This window comes from Phalacrocorax aristotelis, chromosome 2 (assembly GCF_949628215.1).
Source record: "Phalacrocorax aristotelis chromosome 2, bGulAri2.1, whole genome shotgun sequence".
Taxonomy (NCBI): Eukaryota; Metazoa; Chordata; class Aves; order Suliformes; family Phalacrocoracidae; genus Phalacrocorax; species Phalacrocorax aristotelis.
In genome coordinates this window covers 26,771,410-26,795,305 of record NC_134277.1, presented here as the reverse complement: position 1 = coordinate 26,795,305, position 23,896 = coordinate 26,771,410, and the positions used below count along the sequence as shown (strand labels likewise).

The following is a 23,896-nucleotide window of genomic DNA, read 5'->3' as shown; positions in this document are numbered from 1 at the left end:
GCTTCTCCCTTAGCATCAATCCTCGGCAGCGAGGGGAGGTTCCCCTGGAAAACACAACCATTTCTGAGGCATGAAGATCAAACAGTTGTTGCACAAGTTTAACACTACATCTTACACATTCTTTTATTAGTGGGCCTTCTTAAAAATAACAAGACAAACTATAGACTACAAAAAAATTACTCCTGACAATTATTCATGCAATTGCTCACCTCCTTCGTTGACCCTACCTTCCAACCAGTGCTTATACTCCTCCTTTTTGGTAAGCAAATTACAGCAGCCTACATAGTCCAGGAAAAATTAACCCGGTGTTCAGCTCACCAAATCTCTGCTAAAGATATTTCTGTTTCTTATTTTGTCCATGAGAAGAAAACTGAAATAGATTTTACACTAATGGCCTCTGACATGTTTCTATTTCTTCCAAGAGCTCTTGTCCAGGATCTGACTTCGGGGCAAATACACTGACACAATAATCCATACTATCAAAATGAACTACACGTTCTTTTTCTGAACCACCTTTTTAATGAGGGTGAAAGTGATTCAGCATCAACATATACATTGACATGCTGCTAAACAAGTTTTAAATGGTCAATAAAGAATGGAGTTAAATATTATTTTAAATGTTATTTCCTTTAAAATACAGGTGAACAAGGGAGGTGAATACTACAGAGTCAATATTAAAAATGTACATTCTATCATTCTTCTGAAACTGTATATAGGCTTTCACCGAACTCACACAATGATGCTCAGTGCACTTCTGAAGAGGAAATTAAGCTACAGAAAAGAGCAATTATTTTGATTCCATGGGGCAATTTTCTGTCACTCGGTGCTGCTGTTGTTCAGTAAGTCCTGATTCTCCCATGTTTGAGTTAACAGTACAATGGCAAGTATGAACCCGAAACTGAGAATTTACTATGTTGTATACATGTGGATTGTAGGTTTTTAAAATTATTTTACCTTGGAGAGCATTGCAAAAATTTTCTTATGTAATAATAATAAATTAAAAAAATCTAAAACTTTACATACTGAAAACAAAAGGCAAATCTGAAAATTTCAGTGGAGTCAGTGATGCTCTGACAAATCGATTTCTAGGACTAATATGCAGCCAAGCAATTTTGCTTTACTCAGGATCACTCAGGGTGTCTACAGCAGAGCAGGAAATAGTAAGATTATCTTAGCATCAATCCAAAACTTCAGCCAAAAAACCATTATTCCTGTTCCCTGGCATTATTGCTTTGGAATAGGGAAGACTGGAAAAGGGACAAAAGGGAAGCAATATGGAAGGAACAGTACTAATTTCTACTGTAAATGACATTTTGCGCTGTTGAATCAGGAAAATAAAGTCTCACAAAGAAATCACATTAGTGTACAGCATTTATTATTTCTATTAATGTGAAGACAATCATTTAGATATGATTAAATTAATCTTGAAATAAACAGTTATTTTTACATACATGTGAAGATGAGAGGCTTTAACATGAGCGTATTTAGTTGATCTACATTCTTAATCCACATGCAAGATACATCGATCAAATACTGTACATTTCCTTCCATTTTACACTGGTCCATGATAAAGCACAATTTCTGAGGTTGAAAGCAGGGAGGAAAGAAGTTATATTTTCAAGTACCCCTTTCATAAAAAATGAGCATCAACTATATATTAAGCCAAGGTGTTTCTCTCTGATTTTGATTTTACTTACAGTATACAGTTTTGCAAAATATACAGCTCACCAATGACACATAAACAGTGGCCCTTTACTAAGGGCAAGGAAAAACAAAACAAAACACAACAAAAAAACCAACCCCCCCCAAAAAAAACCCAAAAAACCAACAAGAAGAAGAAATACAACAGAAAAGAATTCTATGGATTAGAAAAGCCTTATTTTAGAACATCATGCGACTTCAGAGCGTCTCCAGTGCTGGTAATAAAGGTCATGCACAATGTTTTTTAAGAGAATGTTGTCACATGAGAGGTTTGTCTGCATGCTTCACATGAACAGAAAAAAGGTACAAGTCATAAGGAAAGTAGCTTTCTCCAGTTATCTTTTAGGCCTGTCTATGTCATCAATAGCAGCTAGCAGCTTCTGTCTTGCCTTTTTGTTGATGTGGGATCCCAGACAAACATTCACCAGATTGGTCAACTGCTTAGTGGAATATTCCTGGCAAATAAAAGCAGATCATGTTATGGCAGAATAAAACAGCAGACAAAAATAGAAAATTAAAAAACAGACATACACACTGTGGACTTCTCAACTGATAGAAGCAGTCAGTACCCAAGGGAGATTTAAAGTTAGGTCTGGATAGTTTTCATAGTTGAGGCAGAAGACAAAATTGTATTTTGCTACATGGCAGATTATAATGGAAAACGCTTACAACTTTAGTAGTGTTGGACTGAGTTCACAGAAAGTAATTCTGTGAATACGTATGTATCTAAATCAATTTTTTATGTATTTTCCATTCTTTGGGAGGGGTGGTGGGAAATATATATGCAAATGGGATAAGCTTTTAACACAAAAACATTTTTCTAAACAAATTGTGACAGAAGTTGATCTTTATTTTGACTTCTCATTTCCAACAAGCTTCTAAATACTTCTGTCTACAGGGTCTCCAAACAATGTTTATTTCAGTACATGATAAAGGAGGAAAAAATGGCAAAAATGTTAGGATGAGAATTCTCAACATCTGTCAAAACACCACATTTGCCAATACTACCTTCATACTTAACGCTATCCAAAATATAGCCTCCACCAGTAGGTTTAAACAAGAGATTTTTCCACGTAGGTCACCAATGAACAGCTCACAATCTCTTTTGTGGCTCAGGTGTAACAAGAAAAATTATATTAAATACGTATTTCTTTCATCCATTTCTAGTGGGGTTTAAAGTAATCCCAAAATACAGATTTCAAAACACTCCATTTAAGACGACTTCTCACTTTAACAACTGGCAGCTCCAATAGCTTGTGACTATTACTTACGCAGTCTTGCTATAATTGTTAGATGAAAGCATGCTAAATGCTTTCAAAAACACAAATGAAGACTTATCTCAGAAAGCAATGTTGATCCTGCTTCAGTATCATAAAATGAAAGCAGAAAAAGCAATGACTCTTACCCATTCATTGGGCCTTACAACATAGTTTAAGCAATCTACTCCTACAGGCAAAGTAAAGTTTCGTGGTGTGATTTCAAACTGTACTTCCCGACAACCAAGTTGTGCACTTTGGTATGTTCCAAACAGCACACAAATCTTTTCAACTTCACTCCAGTTCTCTACATTTTTTGATACAGTAGGTAGATGTGACTGGCTTATTCACCCTTGCCAGTCATCAGATGTTGAATCAGTACAAACACATACTAACTTCATATGATAATAAATATAATGAACAAAAACATGCACATACACACGTTTACATTTATACTGCTTCACATATAGATTTTATTATAATAAATGAATATATATATGCATATAATAATTTTTAAGCCACAGAAGCATTGATCATTTAGAGTTTTAGCATGATTCTACTTATCATCATGGTGAATTTTCCCAAGAGACAGTAAAAGAATGAAAATTTAACTCTTACCCTATGTTCTTTTATCCAGCGTTCCATGTCATTTTCTGTTAGGTAGTATGCTTTAATGTAGGTCTCCACAAATTCTTTATCTGGAATAGGCCTAATGTCTGTTAACTTTTCTAGTTTCATTAAGAATTGTTGAAAGTCCAGTTGCATCAAGGCACGTCCTTCATTGCTGCACTTCTTTACATTGGCATAACTGAAAAGAGAAACAAAGTGGAAAGTAAAAATAAGAAGGAAATAAAAATGAATTGTACTTTTCAAAGTTGTTTAACTTATTCATTCAAACCTTGAGGAGGAATATAATTATGGGTTTAAGTTAAAAGCAACCCCTCTTAGGATGTCTGATGCAGAATTTTATTTGCATTAATATAATGTTTTAGCACCACTCATAGAACAGAACCCCACTGTACACAGAGCTATCTAAAAAAGCCACAAGCCCCCTGCCCCACCCCAAATGACTAAAAATCCTACATTGAACAACTTACTAGAAGAGGGTTACAGGAAATTAAATCAGTGTTGATCAGCACACTAGATAGTGGCTTTAGTCAAGTGACCATGACCACTGAAGTCTGAAAGGTAATGTGACAGCTTTAAGAATGGTCACCAGGAGCCTGCTGAACCAATAGTGGCAGCATCAGAGAAAGGCACAAAGCTGTTAGTTCAAAAATACCCCCAAATAACCAGAGGTAAAGGGTGGCAGCAGTGGCTAGTCTCTGTGAGAGGTTAATGTTTTAATGAGAGTAGATTGACAGAAACCTGGTGATAGGTTTGAGCTCAAAGAAGAGACAGTAAATGAGCTTAGGGCAGGGTAATAGCAGGAAGGATTACAGTGGGGTGATAGGCAACAAAAGAAGAAAACAATCTTTGCAGTTTTTCAAATTTCTTATCTAAGAAATTGCATTTGTCAAGATCAAAGAAAATGACATCACAATGCCCTTAACAGTACCAATTTCAGCTGTGTACAGGGAATAAAAAAAGCTTTGGTCTGGGGCACAGTGTCTTGATAGACTTAATCCAGCCCACTCACAGGCTGCTGCCACAAGCAACAACCCTGCCCCACTGTTTCCACTCTTCCTTTGTACCAAATTTAAAGCAAGCTCAGTCTTCCATTCGTTCATGGAAGTTGATCCCAATTATTATACAGTCCCTAAATTATTAGGTCTGATGCAAAGGAGGCGGCAGAAACATGCAGCCGGAAACTGGATGGACAGCAAGATCAGCTTAAGAATAAGACAAAATTGCAACCTTACATTTAGCATGCAGAAAGAATCTGCAGAATGCAGAAATGACAGGCAAAGAGAGATGGAGACCGAGACCAAGACACAAGACCTCTGGAGCTCCAAGGAAGATTAGACAATGATTCTCACTAGTACATAGTGAAGCACTTCAAGAAGCCAGATGGGAAACAGGAGAGAACATAGAACCAGGAGACAGAGCAGGGCAAAATTTAGAGGAGGACATGGCTGACTGTACTGGAGTTGGTTCTTCATTCAGCAAAGAGCCTGATGAGAGCAATTTCAGTTGTCTGGCTGACTGGAGGAGAAAACACCTCCTTCATGGCTTTTAATTCCATACCTACATGGAATTCAGAGATAAAAGAAGTTATGAAGGTATTCATCAGAGTCAGCTGTTCAGAATACCTTCCCTCCTTTTCCCCAGTGGCAAAAGAAACTACAAGATATGTGAGGAAAAAAACAACTGGGCAAGAAAGAGAAATTACAAGGCAGGTAGGTATTTGGGAGGAGATAATAATGAGTGCTCTTTACACTCTAAAAAAAGGGCACAGGACAAATCATATCAGCAACATATTTCCAGTCCACTTTGACCAGTTGGTGAAATACTTATGTGAAAGTAAAGGTGAAAGTTTCATGGTAAGTCAGAAATGTGAACCAAAACTGCAGCATGGAACAAGACATATGAGTGATGATCTTCACAGCTAAGAATTAAGTGGTTCGTGAACACTGAAGTCACAGAAGATGAGTATGATTGCAAAGTAAGAGAAAGAAACAAGCCCAAGACAGGCTATAGGGCTGAGGCAGAGGAATTTGGTAGCAACTGATGGTGTTATTCACTTGAAAGGAAAGGGGGTTGGGGGGAGGAAAAGACAGATGCTTTTGCTCCACTTTTTTTGATTTGAGGCATGATAAGTGGAAAATAAAATTTCAAAAAGGAAAGATAGTTGTATAGGTCATATGTCATATGAAGGAATTGAGAACCCAGAGGGAGGTCATGGCTGGATTTAGTCTCCCTGAAATGAAATTGATCTCAAAAGACTGCAAAAGGATGGTACGAAAAGAAACGGGCATGAGTTTAAAAATGTCAGCTTGATGAAAACAGTGGAAGCTGATGATCCTCAATAGACAGCTAACACTTGGAAAAGAAGGATGTTGTTGAGGTCCTAAATTAGAGCAGACAGCAGGAGAGTGGGATGGAAAGAAGTAAAATAGATAGTAGGGAGTGCACAGGGTAAAGATAACCAGAAAAGAAATATGGAAACACATGTAGAAAGAGTGGAAGACAGCACATACTTTATGATGCAGAATAAGGTGTGATGACAGCCCAGACATATGTAGCAAGAGGACAAGAACACAAAAATAAATGCAGAGGATGAAAGGACTACAATACTCAGGCTACAATATTGACTCTGAAAAGACTGGAACACTAATTAAGAGGGAGGGATGAACAGGGTGTAGCAGTTCCTGACCAGGGTGCTTGAGTCATCTCAATTTACCAAGCCAACTAAGATACCTCTCTGCTCCTGATGAATTTGGGAAAATCCTGCTCCACGGCTACTCTAAGATAACTGCTAGGCTTGACAACCCCGTCTTTCTTCCCAGCAAAGACAAATGGCATCACCATAGAGACAGTGACAATTACACTTCATCTTCTTTGCTCTGTCGGGAAATGATAATTTTCTGGTAGAAGTTTCTATGAAAGAGAACTACGTTGTTTCAAATGCTTCACTAGAACACTCAGACAATGCGATTCTTCAGCAGTATCTAGGTACAAGACCATCCCCTTCAGGTTTAATGCTGTACCATACTCTGTGAAACAACTGCTAAGGACTACGTTAAGCCTTGATTTTTTTAGGCTCCCCAAAAGCGCAAGGGCTTACCAGTGCACTACAAAATTAGAACTTTTAATTCCATAAAACAGATGTTATCATTGTAGACATATGTACCCAAAAGCAAGACTTTCATGAACTACTTACCCTTCCACAAGAGTTCTGTTGGCCAATCGTATGCAGTGCTCCCATAGGATGTTGGAGACCGGCAGTGGAATACGGACTCTCTTAGACACCTCGTTCAACCTTCTGTTAAATTCTTCAAATTCCTGATGAAACATGAAAGATCATTATTCCTTTAGCATAAAAGGGATCATACTCTGCACACCCGTAGCAACAACAACAAAGAATTAGAAATGCACATGAAAGAGAATACTGAAAAATAAAAGCAAAGCAGAGAAGCTTAAAAGGGACAGACTCTAGAGACAAGCTTAATGTGCAAAGTAGAAAGCATACCACTTTCTGGTCTATCATTCACAACATTACCTCAGTAATTTTTTTTTTTAAAAGGAAATACTGCTCTGTTCCCCAGAGGTGTAGTTCTCTGTGAAACTGATACCTCTGAAAATTAAACAAGTAGCTAATCCTTCAAATGCCATTTTCATTGCCTCATTCCCTAAACTCATCTTTAACTTTTTTAAAAAGTCAATAAATAGCCACTGAAGAAAATCCAGTGATGATCTCTTTATTCCTCTAAATACTACCCCCATCACCTTTCAGAAGAGAAGCTCAGAAATATTGTAACCACTTTTCACTCTTCAACCTTCTGCATTAAATAGTTCTCTGGTGTTTTAAAAGTAGCTGAGAGCACCCACTGAAGAGAGTCCAAATCTAACAGTTTAGGAGCATATTGCAACACTAGATATCAATTCAGGTTGAGGGAAGGCACCTGTTTCCACCTGAAACATCAATGGCCTGGATGGATTTGAGCTGTTACTCTGAGTGACAAACTAGTCATAACTGAACTGCTACAACGATTTTGTGACTTACATGAAGCGAAATAGAAGTCTGCTGCCAGTGACTAACACCTCTGTCATTTAAAAAAAAAGTCTCAAGTGACTTAAATATAAAACAGACTGATAATGAACTTCTCTTTGTAACCTGCAAAAGCAGTTTATGCTGCAGCCTATTAAGACCATACTTGTCCAACAAAGTGCTTTCATTCCAAGGCTGTTAATCTAGGTGGCTTTTTCCTCTTTCTTTTTCCTTCTTTCCCCTTTTCTTCCTCCATCAAAAATTCAGTAAGTGGAAAAAAAAAACGGAAGGGAATCTCAGTAACCAGTTTAACCTAGTATCTGACCAAATAATCCATGTTTCACACCAATTTTCTGAAAGAATTTGGCAAGAGGAAGCACAATGTCATGCTTTAACCAGCACAGAACTCACTCTTCTGAAGATGAATGCCTAATGCTCCGTGTTAATGAATTTCTTGAACAATCTTCTTTCTCCGATTTATCTGCTTCCATACATACTATGACTGAGTATAGAATTTTGCATACGTGTGCACATGGCTAAAAGTAGTTGGTTATTACATTAAACATTGCGCTTACATCTGACACTTCTGGAGTCCCAGGGTACACAGCAAATCACTAATTGCTTAGCAGTAATCTAACAGGTTCTGTATCAATTATTATTAGCTATATAATGCAGAGGCCAGAAATGGTTTTAAACTATATTAGCCCTGATTGTCCTGAAGCAAATTCATCAGGAGTTCCACACTCAGAAAAGTAAAAAGTTCTACCGCAGAGACCAAATGTTTTAAATACAAACTGATTGCAAAAAGCCATGGCAGCATAAAGAAGGGTAATCACAAAGATTCAGTCAAATTCAGTGCAATGATATATCCTCTATCAGACTCTCCCTTCTTTGCACTGATTTTTTTTAAAGCAGACAACAGCTACAAAGTACAAAGGTATAATCAAAACTGTTATTCAACACTGATGCGTAACTTTTTCTGTGATACATACTTGACATAGCTTTAAAAGAAAATTTTCGGTTTTTCTGTAAGAATTAGTATAATTCTACCACTTCCAGAACTGCTTTCTAAAGACCTTTATAAACATCCTCTAGGCATATATAAAATGACGAGAGAAGGATTCTCCCAAGAGCTGGTTCTGTATGCCATAAGACACAGCAATTGTATAACCACTTCTACTGAATGCAATTGAGAAATTGGGTGAATGACTTCCCTTTTACCTTCCTTTTCAAATGCTAACTTCTAAATATAGCAACTTCAATTAGATAGTGCATGATCATTATCAGCGCAGGTTTGACCTATAGCCCCTACGATACATCTCAAAGACAACCACTAAAATTATGGAGACCAGCAAACTGCCTTTTTTTAAAAAAAAAAAACACTCTCTCAAGCCACTGGGTTTTCCTCAATGTTACTCCATTTACTACACGTTTCCCAAGATTTAGACATGAAACTCATTAACCTTTTGTGATCACTTTCACCAACCACATAGTCAAAAAAAATCAACATTGAAACCGATCTGCCAGTGGCAAGAATAATGAAAATTCTGGACAGACCTCCTTAAAACAACTTACCATTTGTCAGGGTGCTCTAACCATGGTACTTTAACAGTTTAATGAAGTATTACAGTAATTTATGTTTATATAAATTCTAGCACACCATTTCTCAGAAAGTATTCACCTTTAAAAGAGCATCTACATATACATTGTGTTGTGACATGATTTCCTTCACATCCCATTTCACATTAGCCATGAGAAGTAGCATTTGTTCATAATCAATGGCTTTAGCAGCAACAATCCAATAAACTGGTTTACGTAGCTCACTGGCAGTTGACACTGTCTGAAACAGAATATAAATAAAATTCAGTTCAGTAAATTTCTGGCTAATTAGAGCAAAATAAAACTATGATGTACAAGTATTTGCACCATAATGTATAAGTTTCAAACCTTTTGTTTAAAAATCAGGTATGATTTACACAATTCTGACCTGAGAATAGAACTGCTGAAGAAAAGGCTTCTTGGCAGCTGGCATCACCGCATCAAGATGAGGCTGAAGGAACTCAAACTGCTCAGCCAGAAATACCCTTTGAAAGCAAAAAAAATTTACTGTAAACTAAATGCAACATTTAACATGTCCCTGTACAATTTTACTCTACAGTTGACATATTTGGCAATAATAATATGTAACCTTGGAAAATATAGTCCTGAGAAAAACCATATCAGTTTCATGCCAGCATATCAACAAGTATTCTCAATTCTGACAATTTTAAAATTAGGTTGCAAACAAGAAAACACTTGAATAGAGAGACTAAGGCTTGAATATCAACAATTCATATTTCTATTTTATTCAGGATACACTCCAAAACTCTGATCCAAAGTCTAGTAAAGTCAGTGGACAAGTATCCTGTAATTTCCATATTGCAGTCAACATTAAAATTAATAAATCCATGTCAGAATTCCAAAATAAAATTCCTAATTTCTTATATACTAGTGAACCTTTAAAAGACAGCATACGAGATCAGATTCTTTCTCAGAGGTAGGATTTGTTAATAACAACATAACAAAGAAATACATTTCTAACTAAACACAAATGAATGCAAAAGAAAATAAGCTACTTTGAAAATACATTTTTAAAAATTCGTTTTAAAATGAACTTCTAATGTTTAAGTGACATCTTGTGCGTGGGGAAAAAAAATAATTCCTACCTGACTCTTACTATTATTCTGACCAAATAAAACCTGCTTTGTAAGTTTTGCGTTACTTGCTTGTTATAATCTTTTCTTCACAGGTAAACTACTACCCATTGTAAAGAACATTGCAATCCAAGCCAAACCAATATGAACTAAGCAGTTCTGAGTCTCAGCCACCACCATCTGAGTATTTAATACAAGGTTTAAGTGAACCGTACAGATAAAATACTCCCATTAGCCTTTTTAAAATTAAACTTTTTTCCTGTTAGATTTGGCCTTGTACTGTCACAAATTACTGGACCAGCTGCAGTAAAATTTTATTGCTTGTGCAGGTGGTTAGACCACATGGTTAGGCCCCACTACCTTTAATTAAGAAACTACCTCTGTCACATGTATTTAAAATCACTCCTAGAGGCACGAATTTTTGATGCCTCAAGAAGGTTTTGGCTTCCATAGCTTCCAGTGATTACAAAATGCAGTGTACAGTAAATAACCTACAGTGATTCCGTGGCCACCACTCTCTCTGCCAAACCATACAGTGAATTGCCAGAACTCAAAACTACGAGATGACTGAGATGTGGGCTTGGCACCTTCTCCTTTCTCTCTTCAGCAGCTGTGAGAGTTCCCGCGGGATCCGCAGAGACCTCCTAAAACAAAGAATTGAACAACTGAAAAACCACAAAAACAGCAAGAAAGGCTCCAGCTGAGCAGTTTCAGATGATAGATAAGATGAAGGAATGTTTCTAATTCTCAGGTGTAATATAAATCAAGCCTGAATCAAAAGACAACTACAGAGTTTCCTATTTGAACAGTGTGATGTTCAAACAGGTGAAAAAGAAATCACATCACATAGATCAATATCCATCTGAGGGGAGGAAAAAAACCACAAAACAACCAAAACCCAAAAAAGCTTCTTAACTACACCTTAACACCCACGCAGGCTTTAGCACAACTGCCTACTGGGAGACTGACTTCCTCCCCCTTCAAGGGGGGTGGGTGGGAGAAGGGGGAAGAAAGGGGAGGGAAAAGGAGAGGGAAAGGAAAAAAGAAAAAGAGAATAAATTAGAAAAAAAAGACCTCCCCCAAAAAAAAATGGAAAACAAAACAAAAAACAAATAGAAACTAAAAAAAAAAAAAAGGAAAAAGGGCAAAAGGAAAAGGAGGGAAAACCCCTACCTCTACGTTTGAGGAGTATTAGTACGAGTCACAGCTAGAAGGGGAATCACAGAAGGAAGAAATTCCCAGAGCTATCATATTGGTCTAAGCAGCTATACAAATGTACAGCCTCTGAAGCTTGGCTTTTTGCCAAAACCACATCAGGACATGAAAACATAAACATAGCTCTGGTTTTAGATTAAGTACTTATACCATGCTTACTGCTTACACACAGGCTTTAAAAACATGAGAAATGCTACAAAGCAAAGGTGATAGAGAACCCAGAAGAGGTAAAGAATCAAGGCATGATATGGCACTGGTTTCTTAAGTAAGAGCCTTCCATGACCCTGGGATAGAAGCTCTGTGGACAGACAGGTGACTCAAGAAATCAGCCTGTTTGTATGGAATGAAAATAAATTTGTGCAATAATACAGTGACAAAGTAGCGGTAAAAATAATTCTTGAAAAGCAAGATCAGGTGCACAACATGTCTGCTGTAAAACAACAAATGAACACAAAACCAGTATGACAACAATAATGCTTACACATAACATTTATGGTTGGCCTCAAAAACCAAATCAGCATAATTCTGTTATAAAACTGGACAGAAATGAAGCCAAAAACATGATAATAAATAAAGCAGCTTTGCAGTTTGGGGTTGTTTTTTTTTCCTTCCAATTGCAGATAGAAATAAATTGAGAGGAAATTGCAGTGAACTAAAGAATCAGGAGGAAGAAAAATAGACTCAGGCTGACCACAACAGTCATAAGGAGTTTCTTCTAGGCTTCACAGCAGAGAACAACTGTGAGGTGTGACATAGAATAGAATAATTGCTATGCACATGTTTTTCAGACAGTTTTGCCTAAGAAAAGGACAGGAGTGAGCACTAGAAACATTGATGGAACTAGGTCATGGTCTAACTCATTCTAAGTATCAGGACTGAGACAAGAATAATATGCATTATAGATCTTGAAAAGCCAAGAGAAAAGGTACTGCACAGATGATCAGGTGAAAAAGGGAACAACAACAAGGTTATTCTTGCAACAAAATATCTGACAGACCCATTGTGGTTACGCTGCAACAATTAAAGGCAGGATAGGTGAAAATTGATTATGTCAAAAAATGTGTAGGGACTTGGTGAGAATGTAAGTGATACAGAACTTTGTTGCTATAGACAAAGCAGCACCAGAATGTGTGTACTGCTTGGATGAAAGCCAAGCCAAAAGTGACATTAAGAATGTAAGACAACCAGGAAGATAATAGTGTCCAAGCTGTTAAAAATGGTTTGACATGTGGAGGGACAATTTCCACTTTAACCATCTTGGATTTTAGTTGACAGTTGCCTCCTGTGATGTGACAGCCCAAGGCAACAAGGCACTGGATTTGCTAACACAGAAAGGCTCTTTCAGTTCTGCATCTCCCAAAGACGTCAAACATAAACATAAATATCGGCTACAGCAGATGGAATGAAGTGCAGACCCGGAAAGCGGAGCTCTCACTATCAAGGGTGAGGAAGGTATCTTTAGACTTCTAATAAAAGAAAATAAAATTATAATAGGTTACAGAAGCAGAAAGCAGATAAAGCAGGGAGCCTTGAAAGATCCCCAAGGAAATTCTGACATTAAAAACAGACTGCTGACTGAGCAATAACATCAACACATAATTTGTGGCACTAAACGAGCTCACAGAATTAGATCAATGAGGGGAAGATAAAACGTCTAAAAGAAGCTTATGGTAAATGCTATCAGATACAGTTGCACCAAGCATGGGAAATTTTGTAAGAGCTAGCCACATCACTCTGTTACTAAAAAAATTAATTTTCTTTGCTGTGTTCCCATTCAGCCAGATAAATTTGCAATTAAACTGGCCAGACATTTCGTATTACCATGAAGTTTGCCTTCTGCTGAGTCTATCAGAATGGAAAAGCAAGCCAAAAGGCCTGGATATTTGCAAAAACTCATGTAACATCTTTTGGGCAGCTCTGAAGATACCTACCTAGCACATCCACAGGTATAGCGCACACAGGCAATTACATCTAATCACCTAGGCATGATGGTCAATTCTTTAAAAATATTAACTGAGGCAAAGACACAATTGATTAACTATCAAAATCTACTCTTTGTCTGCCTTCTCTTTTTCTTTTTCACTTCATGACATTCTCAAAAAAAAACCACCAAGAAAAAGAGAAGCTTTGATATGTTTACATATGATAAAAGAAAAGAAACCCACAGCCCACCAATTAATTCTCTATTCTAAGGAGAGACAGTGAGCCACAGAGAAACATCTTTGTTTCTTTCAAAGACTAATCATAAATTATGTGAAAAACAACATAAAATTTAATTTTGTATTTTTCACACTTCAAAGTTGCCTGTCTTTTCAATACTGAGATACATTTTAAACAACTTTTTTTCTACCTGCCTGCTTCCCACAAAGGTAAATATCTTGTGCATCTTTTAAATGCCAAAATTGTGTTGCATCTGAAGACTGAAAATGTGTGAGACAACTGGCTAAATCAAAGACATGCTGGGGTTCAACCAGGGAGTCAAAATCTGGTCCAGATATCCTGGCCAAACACAGTATGAGCATTTCATTCTCCTGACTTGTTCTATAAAGCAGGCACTGTAAAAGGATGTTGATAGCAAAAAGGAAGCCCAAGGAAACAGCAGGTGTGCAAACTGCCAAGAAAAGCATAAGATGATTCTGAAAGGGTTTCAGTGATGCATGTGGTTTTTCTTCTCCAGCCTTAACAGAAATGATCAAATAACTGAAAGTGACAACAAAGGGGCAAAACGTTCAGCTGGAACAGGAAAAAAGGCTACAGACTATTTAAAGAAATCAGATGTTTTGCAGTGGATTGGACTTGTTAAAGTTAACCCTTCCAGTAGTAATTTAAGAAAATCTGCAAGACAATCTCTGTTGTCAGAGATTCCCTTCGAGTACCAGTGGAGATCAGGGAAAGTCCCGTAAAACTAAAAGTGGGCAAAATGATGCCAACCTCAAGAGGAGGAGTCGGAGGAGGAGTCAGGAAATTAAATAGCAGCCAGCCCAACTTCAATTTCAAGAAATGTCAAGTTACACTGAGAACATACTGTAGCACCCAGCATCAAGCGTGCAGACACCAACACCAAAGCAGAACAAACTTGCTTAGCTTTTCCCTGTGTCAGAGTAGCAGGTCTTGCTGATAGAGCACAATTGTGATATATCTAAGACATATTACAGCTTACATAACATCCTTGTAAGCAAACTGGGCAAAATACAGATTTGATAAAACAATTTCAAGGTACACATGGAACTGATGCAAATGACAAGGCACATTTCTCCTTTATTGCCAAATAGGAAAAAACCCCAGTGATTAAAAAACAAACAACAAACGAACAAAAAAAAAGCCCAAAGAATACAAGATTTCGTCAAAGGCACCAAACTTATCTGAACAATAACCAAATCAGCTGTAGCAGGCACATCAGTACAGGTTAACCAGCATTCGGTGCAGACACCTTACAGTGGGCCTTACCTATTCAGTTTTCTCTAGTCTTAGCCTAACTCCCTCATATTGTCATAGGAAAAGAACTGAGTTTTCTAATGCTACACATGATTGGCATACACAACTAGCAATTATTTATAAACGCTGCTTTGCTATAAAGGCCTGAAAATATCAGGATAGAGAAGTTGTTAAAGCAGACTTATGACTGCTTTACTTGTTTAAGGGTTGCTAATCACTGCAGTATGAGCTATAGTGTATGCTTTGGGAATTATCTTTATGTGATATCTCTCTTTGAATTAAATTTCATCTGGAACCCTTTTTTACAGCAGAAAGGCATGTGTTCGCAAATAACAGGTATCAAATAAGTGTGAGTATGATAACATTTGATTGCTTGTTGGGTATTTTACTTTACCAAATTGTTTATTCCCAATAAGAAATTCTTTAATGAATATGAATTTAAAAAAAAAAAAAAATCTGTGTAAAGAACAAGACTCTTCTTCAATCTCTTCCTCCAGAAAACATCTTCAGTAACAAGAGAACATTTTCATTTCAGTAGTTTGGCTGAACCCAGTGGCAAACCTCTGTTAGGCCTTCCATCTTAGTGGGAAGAAGAGACTATAAACTAATAATCTAAATCAGAAGTATGAACTACCTAAGCTAATTATCTAAGTCAAAAGTTTGACATGCAATTTGCAAAAGACACATTTTTAAGGGGTCTGATCTCATCGTGAGCTCAGAAACATGCATTCATTTCAGTTATCCAACAGAACTTACAACCAAAATAATTTATTATCTGCCATTTATGGTGGAGACAGTTGACAGTTATTTATAGTCATCCATTTTCATTAACTTTAAACAAAACCTAGTAAACTCCACAACTTGTCCCCAGCACACAGTTCTGCAGATCACACTAACAACCAATAATCTTTCAAACTGAGCTCTCCTGACTTAGTAGTTTTTGCGTAAGACATTAGCTTTAGAATTGTTTTAATTTAATATACATACACAATAGGAACAAATTTCGTTTTGATTCTGCTATGAGCAAATGGCAATACCTCTAAATGCTACTGAAGAAATCCTGATCTTAAAGTAGTAAGCGGTGTTTGAAAGGCATGGAAAAAAATCGCACCATCTGAAAAGTTTCTGGCAGTCGAACACTCTACAGCAGCTCTGACATACCGACCCTGTAACCAGGAACTTGACATGCGCTGATGGAGAAGGAAAAGCAGACCGACCACAGATGTTTACCTAAGACAGGATAGCTCTATCATCTCTGTTTATGAAGTGGTAATTGATAGTTCCTGTAATATGGTGAGCATAGAGTACAAGAAAATAAACACTGATCAAAGCAAGCATAACCCCTTATTGTATCCAAAGGCTGTCTGAAAACAGCTCAACTAACTCCAAGCAGTTGCTTAATATACAAGAATTTTTTATTAGAAGAAATATACTGAAAGCAACAAGTCAGTTTTTTTCCTCCCCCTTAAACTTACGCATCCCTAATAGTTCTTGAAACTTGATGCTGAAAATGACAGGTAAAGCCAATTGTAAAAGCACATTGTATTCAAGGGTAACAGTGTTTTTTGAATATGATGTAAATGGGTTTAGGTTTTAAAAAGGTACTTTTCAATATTCCTACTGCGTTTTAAGTTGAAAGATTAGTATTTTCTTGCTGAGGGCCACAAAGCTTACAAAGCAGGTGAATCTCGACCTAGTCCTTAGGAAACTAAATCAAATGTAAACAACGTAAGCTACTACAATGGTCACCACTCAACACACTTTAAGGCAGCAGATCATTAAAAACTAAACAACAAATCATCTTCAGAAACCATGCTATTAATTTTGTATTTATTTACAATCCTTTGCAGGCAAATGATACCTTTACAGCATTATGAAGTGCCATGCAAGGGATCCCCAAGCTTGCATGCACTTCACACCGGCCCCAGGACTGAGTTGATCGGCATTGCCTTGCAGTAGGTATGAGGTTTCTGATTTCAAGAGTGTGGATCCTCCATGCTCTTTGTCACAAAAAAAAGCATGCCCAAACCTCAGTTATGTCAGTCCCACTGACTTCAGTTACAGACTTCAGTAAAATTTGCATGGAAACTTCTGGGATCTTTACATTTCATTAATTTCTTAGAATGCAAAGTTAAATGGCACACTTTTTGCATTAAAAAATTACGAAAAGTTAGCAAGTTTATTTACTATCTTGTCTAACCTAATGCAACAAGGCCTCTATCAGGAATTACTGTGTGCTGATAGATAACTGTGAAAATGAGTCATTAATTACACTTTAAAAAATAAGTATCAAATGAGCCTCCACAGAAAAGCATGCCTGCTGCTGCACCCTTGGGAACTGGAACCACTACCAAAAGCATGTAAGCCAATCTGGTCTGGTCACGCACATTTCTACTGCAGAATTTTTCTTATCCAAATAAAGATTTTCAGGAGGACGTGCTGCTGGTTCCCAGGTGATCAGCTGCGACTCTGTGGACACCTGCACTCCTCTGGGACTAGGAATAGTCCTGGTTTTGGGTGCCCAGCAACAAGAGTCTGCAGTGACTAAAATGAGATAGCTCAGCGACTGCCCAAAGGGAGACAAAGCAATTGGCAAAACCCTGGAAATTTATTCAAAGAAATAAGCTAGAAAACTTCAGTAAATCATTCCAGTCTACTTGGGTAATACAAACAAACAAAAAAAATGTTGTATGAAGAGCTCTAAATGAATAATGCGAGGAAGCAAAGCAGCTGCTAACATCCTAGCATGTTTTCGAAGTGCTTGTCATGTCAGAACTTTCTTTTGTATACGCAGAGTTGTCTTCCTTTGACAAGCAATCCACACACCACCTTAAATATTGTCATTATGTATGTTGTATGAATCTTTTCGAAGAGAGGAAGAAAAAAACCCACAAATTCTCTGGTCTTTTCTTTTTTATTCAGCCTTTTTTTATTTTTTCCTTTGAAGGAGCAGGACACCAAACAAGGATTATAAAAATTGCAGAAATTATCTTTGGTCAAACAAAACCTCACCAAGAATCACAGCTCACAACTACCATTTCAGTGAGGAGCTTGGCTATGTCTTTTATGAGCAGCATCCTGTGCTAGGCACTGCCATGCCAAGTAACAAATTCCACAGCCTAGACTCTCCAGAGCTTGCTGCTGGTATGCCAAACAAGGACTAAGAGGGAACATGTCCACATTAAGTAAGGCAGGACTGTGCTGTGACATTTCAAGTAAAACTGAATTTTTTGTTCCCAGAACTGGGACTAGCATTAACTGAACCGTACCATTCCTCAGCATCAAAGGGTTAAACCCAAAACGGTTGGAAAGTCAGGCATGAAGAAAAAAACTGTTCCTCCCATTATTCCTTAATTTATTTGTACGACTGTAAAATTTACATTTTCCATCTCAGCACCATCAATCTCTAGCCTACTGTCTCTGCCAAAAGATATATACTTTATGGGGAAAGAGCCCAAAAGCTAAAGACAGAATCTAAAATACATTAACCAATACTTCGTTATATCAGTGATTCTTTCCATCTACTGTTCTATACATTGCATTGCAATACTTATATACTTTACCACAGTGATTTATTTTCTACTGCTGTAAGGCACAGCAACTCTAACAAACTTCATTCTAAATCTCAATTTTATTACAGCAAGGCGGTTTGCAATGAAATATTTACGAGCATTCCATGGTTATTTGCCCCCAAAAATCTCACTTTTGGAAGCAGCAGTATCACCCAAGGCAGCTATTTGCATACACAGGACATTCACAAACAACGTCTAGGCAATGCCTGTACCATGACTAAGTTACATTTTGTGAACATAAGGAAGCTGCTTAGAGACAGTTAAAGCAAGGAATCAGAAGTAAAGGTTTCCCTTCCGAATCACCAATTATCATAGATCACACCAATCTGATTGATGTCTTGTACCTACCTGGGGGCTTATTGGTCTCAGTGGACTATTATGAACATCACTACTGTTGCAAAAACACATTCCTGTTAGAAATGAGAAACGCAGGACTGAATGTGTGTAGGTATCTCTCCACGTCCCGCTCAGGGGAACTGTCAGTGAGGAGATGTAGGCAGCTCAGAAACAGGCACTTGTTTCGATGTGTTTGGCCTAATCAAAATTGCACCTTAGCATTATAAACGAGGCTGAAACAATAGCACTTCTTCCTCCCCTTTTCACTCTTCTCCTTCTGTGTTTTCCTTTTAATACATCCTGCTGGTATGAATGAAACACAGCATGTAGAGTGCTGTTTCTGGAGGATCCAAATTATTAGCTCTGAAGCTGCTGCATAGCAGAAATCTGTACTGAAGCTATTTTGTACTGGCTGTGGAAAGGCCTGAATATGAAGTTCAGATACACATACGAAGTTCAGTACAACATGGCCAAAAAATTTTTGGAAGTCATATTGTTCTCTTACCTCTGAGAAATGAAACTGCACCCTAATCTGCTTTAAAAAAAATACTCTAAATGCTTGTATTTTATATACTTTTGAGTTAGCCTACAAGTATTTCCTTAAGGCAAAGATAAATAGCTTAGATACAGAAAACTGGTTACTCAATCACTGTAAGCTCCCAGCACACTTCCACGTAACTTACTGTAAGAAAGCGAATAAAGACAGTCTCACTAATCTGTAAGCCCCTTTTATTTATTTTTTCACGAAACCTATTTCATTTCTGTATCAAAAGAACTTTCAGACCATACTTAGACGAGTACCAATATTGGCAGTGCAGAGATCAAAAGCCATAGCTGACAAAACCTCAATATCGGTATATTTATAAGAGTTTTAAACAGGAAGCATATCTAAAGCAGTAGCACCTAAAGAACATGCTTGCTCAATCTTGTAAAGTCACTTCATCGTCATCATAAAATCCTTTCACCATTGTTATTTTGATAACATCATACAAAACATCCACATTTTAAAAAAAATTCAAATTACAAACATGTTTTTTTATCATAAATATGAGCAGGAGGGGCACTTTTTTCCCAACTGAAGTGGTGAGATTTGGTGTTTGTTGTTTGGGTTTTTTTTTGTTTACTATAGTGTTTATCATTATATCAGTGTAGGAGCAGCATACAAACATTGAATAATATGTATCACAGCTGAGATGCCACATTATTGCCCTCCGGTGAAGTTAACATGACTGAACACATGTTCATATCTCAACTATTTCCTGTTCACAGTCTAAAACGTTAATCTAAACTGCAGGTGGACTTGCTGCAGTTTATAAAGTAGAGTTGGCTTTGCTATGAAGTATCAGATTGTGAAACAGAAGTGATTCAGCTATAGTTGAGTACTGCTTAGAGGACTCTCCAGCATAAGCAGAGGGTATGTGATGCATGAGGATGGATGCAGGTAAGAGGAGAGGAAGCGCTTTAAATTGCTGCAACCTTTTTGCTCAGTGACTGAGAATCAGAAACCCAACTCTCTGTCTCTCAGTGATCCAACTGAAAACCAGGACAGTACTTCTCTCTCAAGTGTGGTGAATATACTGTAAATACAGTATATGTGAAAAGGGCACACACTTCTTGCATTGTAATGATAGGGAAGTATAAACTTGGAATAGAACAGCTTCATAAGGTCCTATGGGGAATGAATCCAACTGACCTCCACACTCTTCATACAGAAGATGCTAGAAAGATGCAAGAAAGAATGTTACAGCAGCTTGGCTCTACTTTACTTTTTCATTCAGAAAGAAAGCTTAAAATCCAGCTGAATAATAAAAGTAGTACCCTAAAAGGTATCTGATGTCATCAGATAGCACTAATTCAGTCCCAGACAGGAACTACAGAAAGTCTACAAAAAGCTGGAGGAGACAGCCTCTAAACCATCCAAATATTCCTCTTTCTCCTAACAATGAATATAGAATAAATAGGCCTTCAGCCACTTGCTTTCTCAAAAAAGGAATGGACAAAGTCCAAGAAGAAAGCTAGGAATGATCCAGTCTAAATTACTATGAATTCTAGACAAAGATCACAGAGCTCAGCCTTCACAGGCACTGACAGGTTAGAGGAACTATTCTGATCTACATGCATTTCTGGCAGACCCTTAGTCACATATTGAGAACTATCAAATTCAGACTATCTTTATGAAAATAAAATATTGAAAGATGCTGCCATCAGGAACTGAAATGCGACAGAAGTGATAGTCCTTAATAAAGTTACCATGAATAGAAGTCAATGTAAAAAAAAAAAAAAACAAAATTCCCAACAGGCCATAGGAATGAACCCTACAACACAAACATTAGTATTTTCAGAAAGCAATTTACAATAATCTAAGATAAAAGAGGAGAATTTTGAGAACAGTCTGGAACAGTCCATACAATCATGAGAAATACTATGACATGGTAAAGATTAACCTCAATTTTCATAAACTCTTAGAAATAAGCAAAGAATAAAAATACCCAGACGACTTTCTTCCTTATGAATCAAAAAGTGAAAAATTTCCATTTATAGCATAAGACCAGCATAAGTTCATATGATATTAATAAACCTCATGGAATGCCTTTAAGTCAACAGTAGTTAGCAAAGATTTCTTTCTCCTTTCAAATCTCACCTGGAACATGGCTATTAATTTCAATTGACACTAACATTATCTGTAACAGCATTGTTAAATGACTGAGGAAGAAAAAGAAATAATGTTATTTTTCCAATTTACTCCTAGAAATGGCATTTTTAAAATTGACTGATAAAAAAAGATTCAAGACTGTAAAGCACTGTCAGGAATAGTGACTACAGAGTAAGTGTGAAAAACTAATTCTATAACTCGCCATTTTTCCATAATCTTTAACAGATTCATTTGCAAGATCTTCCTATAATTAATTTTTCTTTCTGAACACACTGCCTTTGAGATGAATATCAATATGACTAGTCTTTTTCTGGTTTACAGAGGCCTGGGGTTATTAGTTATCTTCTGCTCCCTCTACTGACTCTATGAGAAATGGCTCCAAAACCCTTTAAGAAGCTTCTCTGAAAGAACAGTTTAGGATTTGATATAATACTTCAAGGTATTAAAAAGGCATAAAGTATAAGTCTGTGGAGCGCCAAATCCTTGTGAAAGTCAGAATAGATTATCTGTCTTCCACTTCTTTCAAAGGCAGAAGCCTTCAAAAATAAATCCTTCCTACAGCTTCCGTGGTATTAACTACAATACAAGCCATTTATGATACTCTCAGGAAATTTCTTCATAATATTTCAAGTGTTTTATATTTATGTGGAAAAAAAGAACTACAAATTTCCATTTTTTGATAGTTCTTAGCAGTATTTCTTTATAAACTCTACTACTCAGTTGAATCCACAAAATCTACCTGAAGTCTCCTTTTTACCCTTTGTAATGTGATGTGAAGGACAGTAATCTACTACCAGTATGACACAAACACCATATTTACTTTTCATATTTTGCACATAACTCACGAAGTGGCCAATGGGATATAATTTATAAAATAGATGAGGGAAAGTTCCCCACAATTCAGAAATTACTTAACAAAGGACTTGGTATACTACTTCTATTATCTTGTAAGGTGAATGATCTTCAGGACAGCTTACTGTTTGCTATTCTTTTACTGAAAAAAGAGAGTCATCTACTGTGTTGGGGTTTTTTTATAAAACGTCTTATTTAATAAGGATAATACTGGAATGCCTATCTTATAATATATTACGGTTCATATAATTAAGATTTAAATCCATAATTTTGTTGTTACATCTAGCAAAAGCTATTAAATTAGTTTTGTTGTGTATTAGAAACAAGTGATTTCATACAATAATGATATCTACCCCATGATACGCCATGAAACTAAGCCTTTGTCATTAAAGACACTGAATATGAAAAGAGATAAAAAACAGAAAGCCACAATGAAATAAAATTCCTATATTTCCTACACAGACCTCTATTCAACTGCACAGACCTCTATTTCACTGAGCATTAACAAAATCCAGTAACTCACCAGATCAATCAGACTCTCCTGGATTCTGTTCAGTGTGGTGCGTAATCTGCTGCTACTGAGGCCCAGTCCTGTTGATTCAAACTGGAAGAAATACATTCTATTTAAGTTCAGAAAGAAAAACCCATTGGTTTAAATTTTACAGTGATACAGCAGAACTTCAGTTTGTAAACACTAGCTACAATTTACTTACATTCAAGTTTTAGTACATAATTGCATCCATACGAAATGAAAAGAAAATCAACAGAGGTCATGGCACTCAACACTGCACTGGTGTGAAGAACGACCCGAGGACCTTTCATGAAGATGACAGCTTACCATTCATACCAATAAACTATCACTATCTTTTATTGTTGTAATACTGTATTTGGGTGCAGGACGCTGGATTTTCTTACTTATTTGGGCAATGGTGCACCACGATGCCCCCACTGAGACTTGCACGCACACCACACCCAAGCCAAATGATCTTGACTTCTCAAGACCAATTTCTTGTAATTCCTAATTAAATATCTAACTTGCATATGTAAAATTATATCCACTGATCTTTATAAAACAGTCCTTATTACTCAATGCTTGTAAAGATCTACCTGAGAAATGTGCCATCTTCATGTTCACGGCTCAGAATTATTATGGGGCAGATGTTCAGCTGGGATAAATCAATACAGCTACACTGATTCCCTGGTAAATGCAGTGAATTATACCAGCTGAGGGTCTGATTTGACATGCGTAATTAATGTAGCTACTTATCTTCTACTTCCAATTAAAAAAAAAAAAAAGAACTAACACAACAAAGGAAGTGGAAAAGGGACAGCTAAGAAACGCACATTTACGTCAAGAATCTGCAAGTATTTGAACACAGTCCTGGTATGTGATTCACACCAAAAGGCAATTTACTGAATAATAGAACAGTGTTGTACACTATATTATTAGACCTCCTTTCAATGCACTAAATCAGGGAAGGAAGTGTTCAAGCTCATATCATCCCATCTGCTCCTTTTAAATACAAAAAGGT

At 36.9% G+C, this 23,896-nt stretch overlaps 1 protein-coding gene across 1 annotated transcript in view; it reads right to left on the bottom strand.

The window, feature by feature from the left end:
• Positions 1 to 499: 499 nt before the first annotated feature.
• VPS50 (VPS50 subunit of EARP/GARPII complex) overlaps positions 500 to 23,896 on the bottom strand; it is a 96,036-nt gene continuing 72,639 nt past the window's right edge. The window contains exons 22-28 of the mRNA XM_075082843.1: positions 22,888 to 22,968; positions 10,797 to 10,945; positions 9,596 to 9,692; positions 9,290 to 9,448; positions 6,781 to 6,902; positions 3,576 to 3,765; positions 500 to 2,156 (exon numbers count right to left, since the gene is read on the bottom strand). Coding sequence (XP_074938944.1) covers positions 2,037 to 2,156; positions 3,576 to 3,765; positions 6,781 to 6,902; positions 9,290 to 9,448; positions 9,596 to 9,692; positions 10,797 to 10,945; positions 22,888 to 22,968 — 918 coding nt within the window. The 3' untranslated portion in view covers positions 500 to 2,036. The remainder of the gene's footprint in view (positions 2,157 to 3,575; positions 3,766 to 6,780; positions 6,903 to 9,289; positions 9,449 to 9,595; positions 9,693 to 10,796; positions 10,946 to 22,887; positions 22,969 to 23,896) is intronic.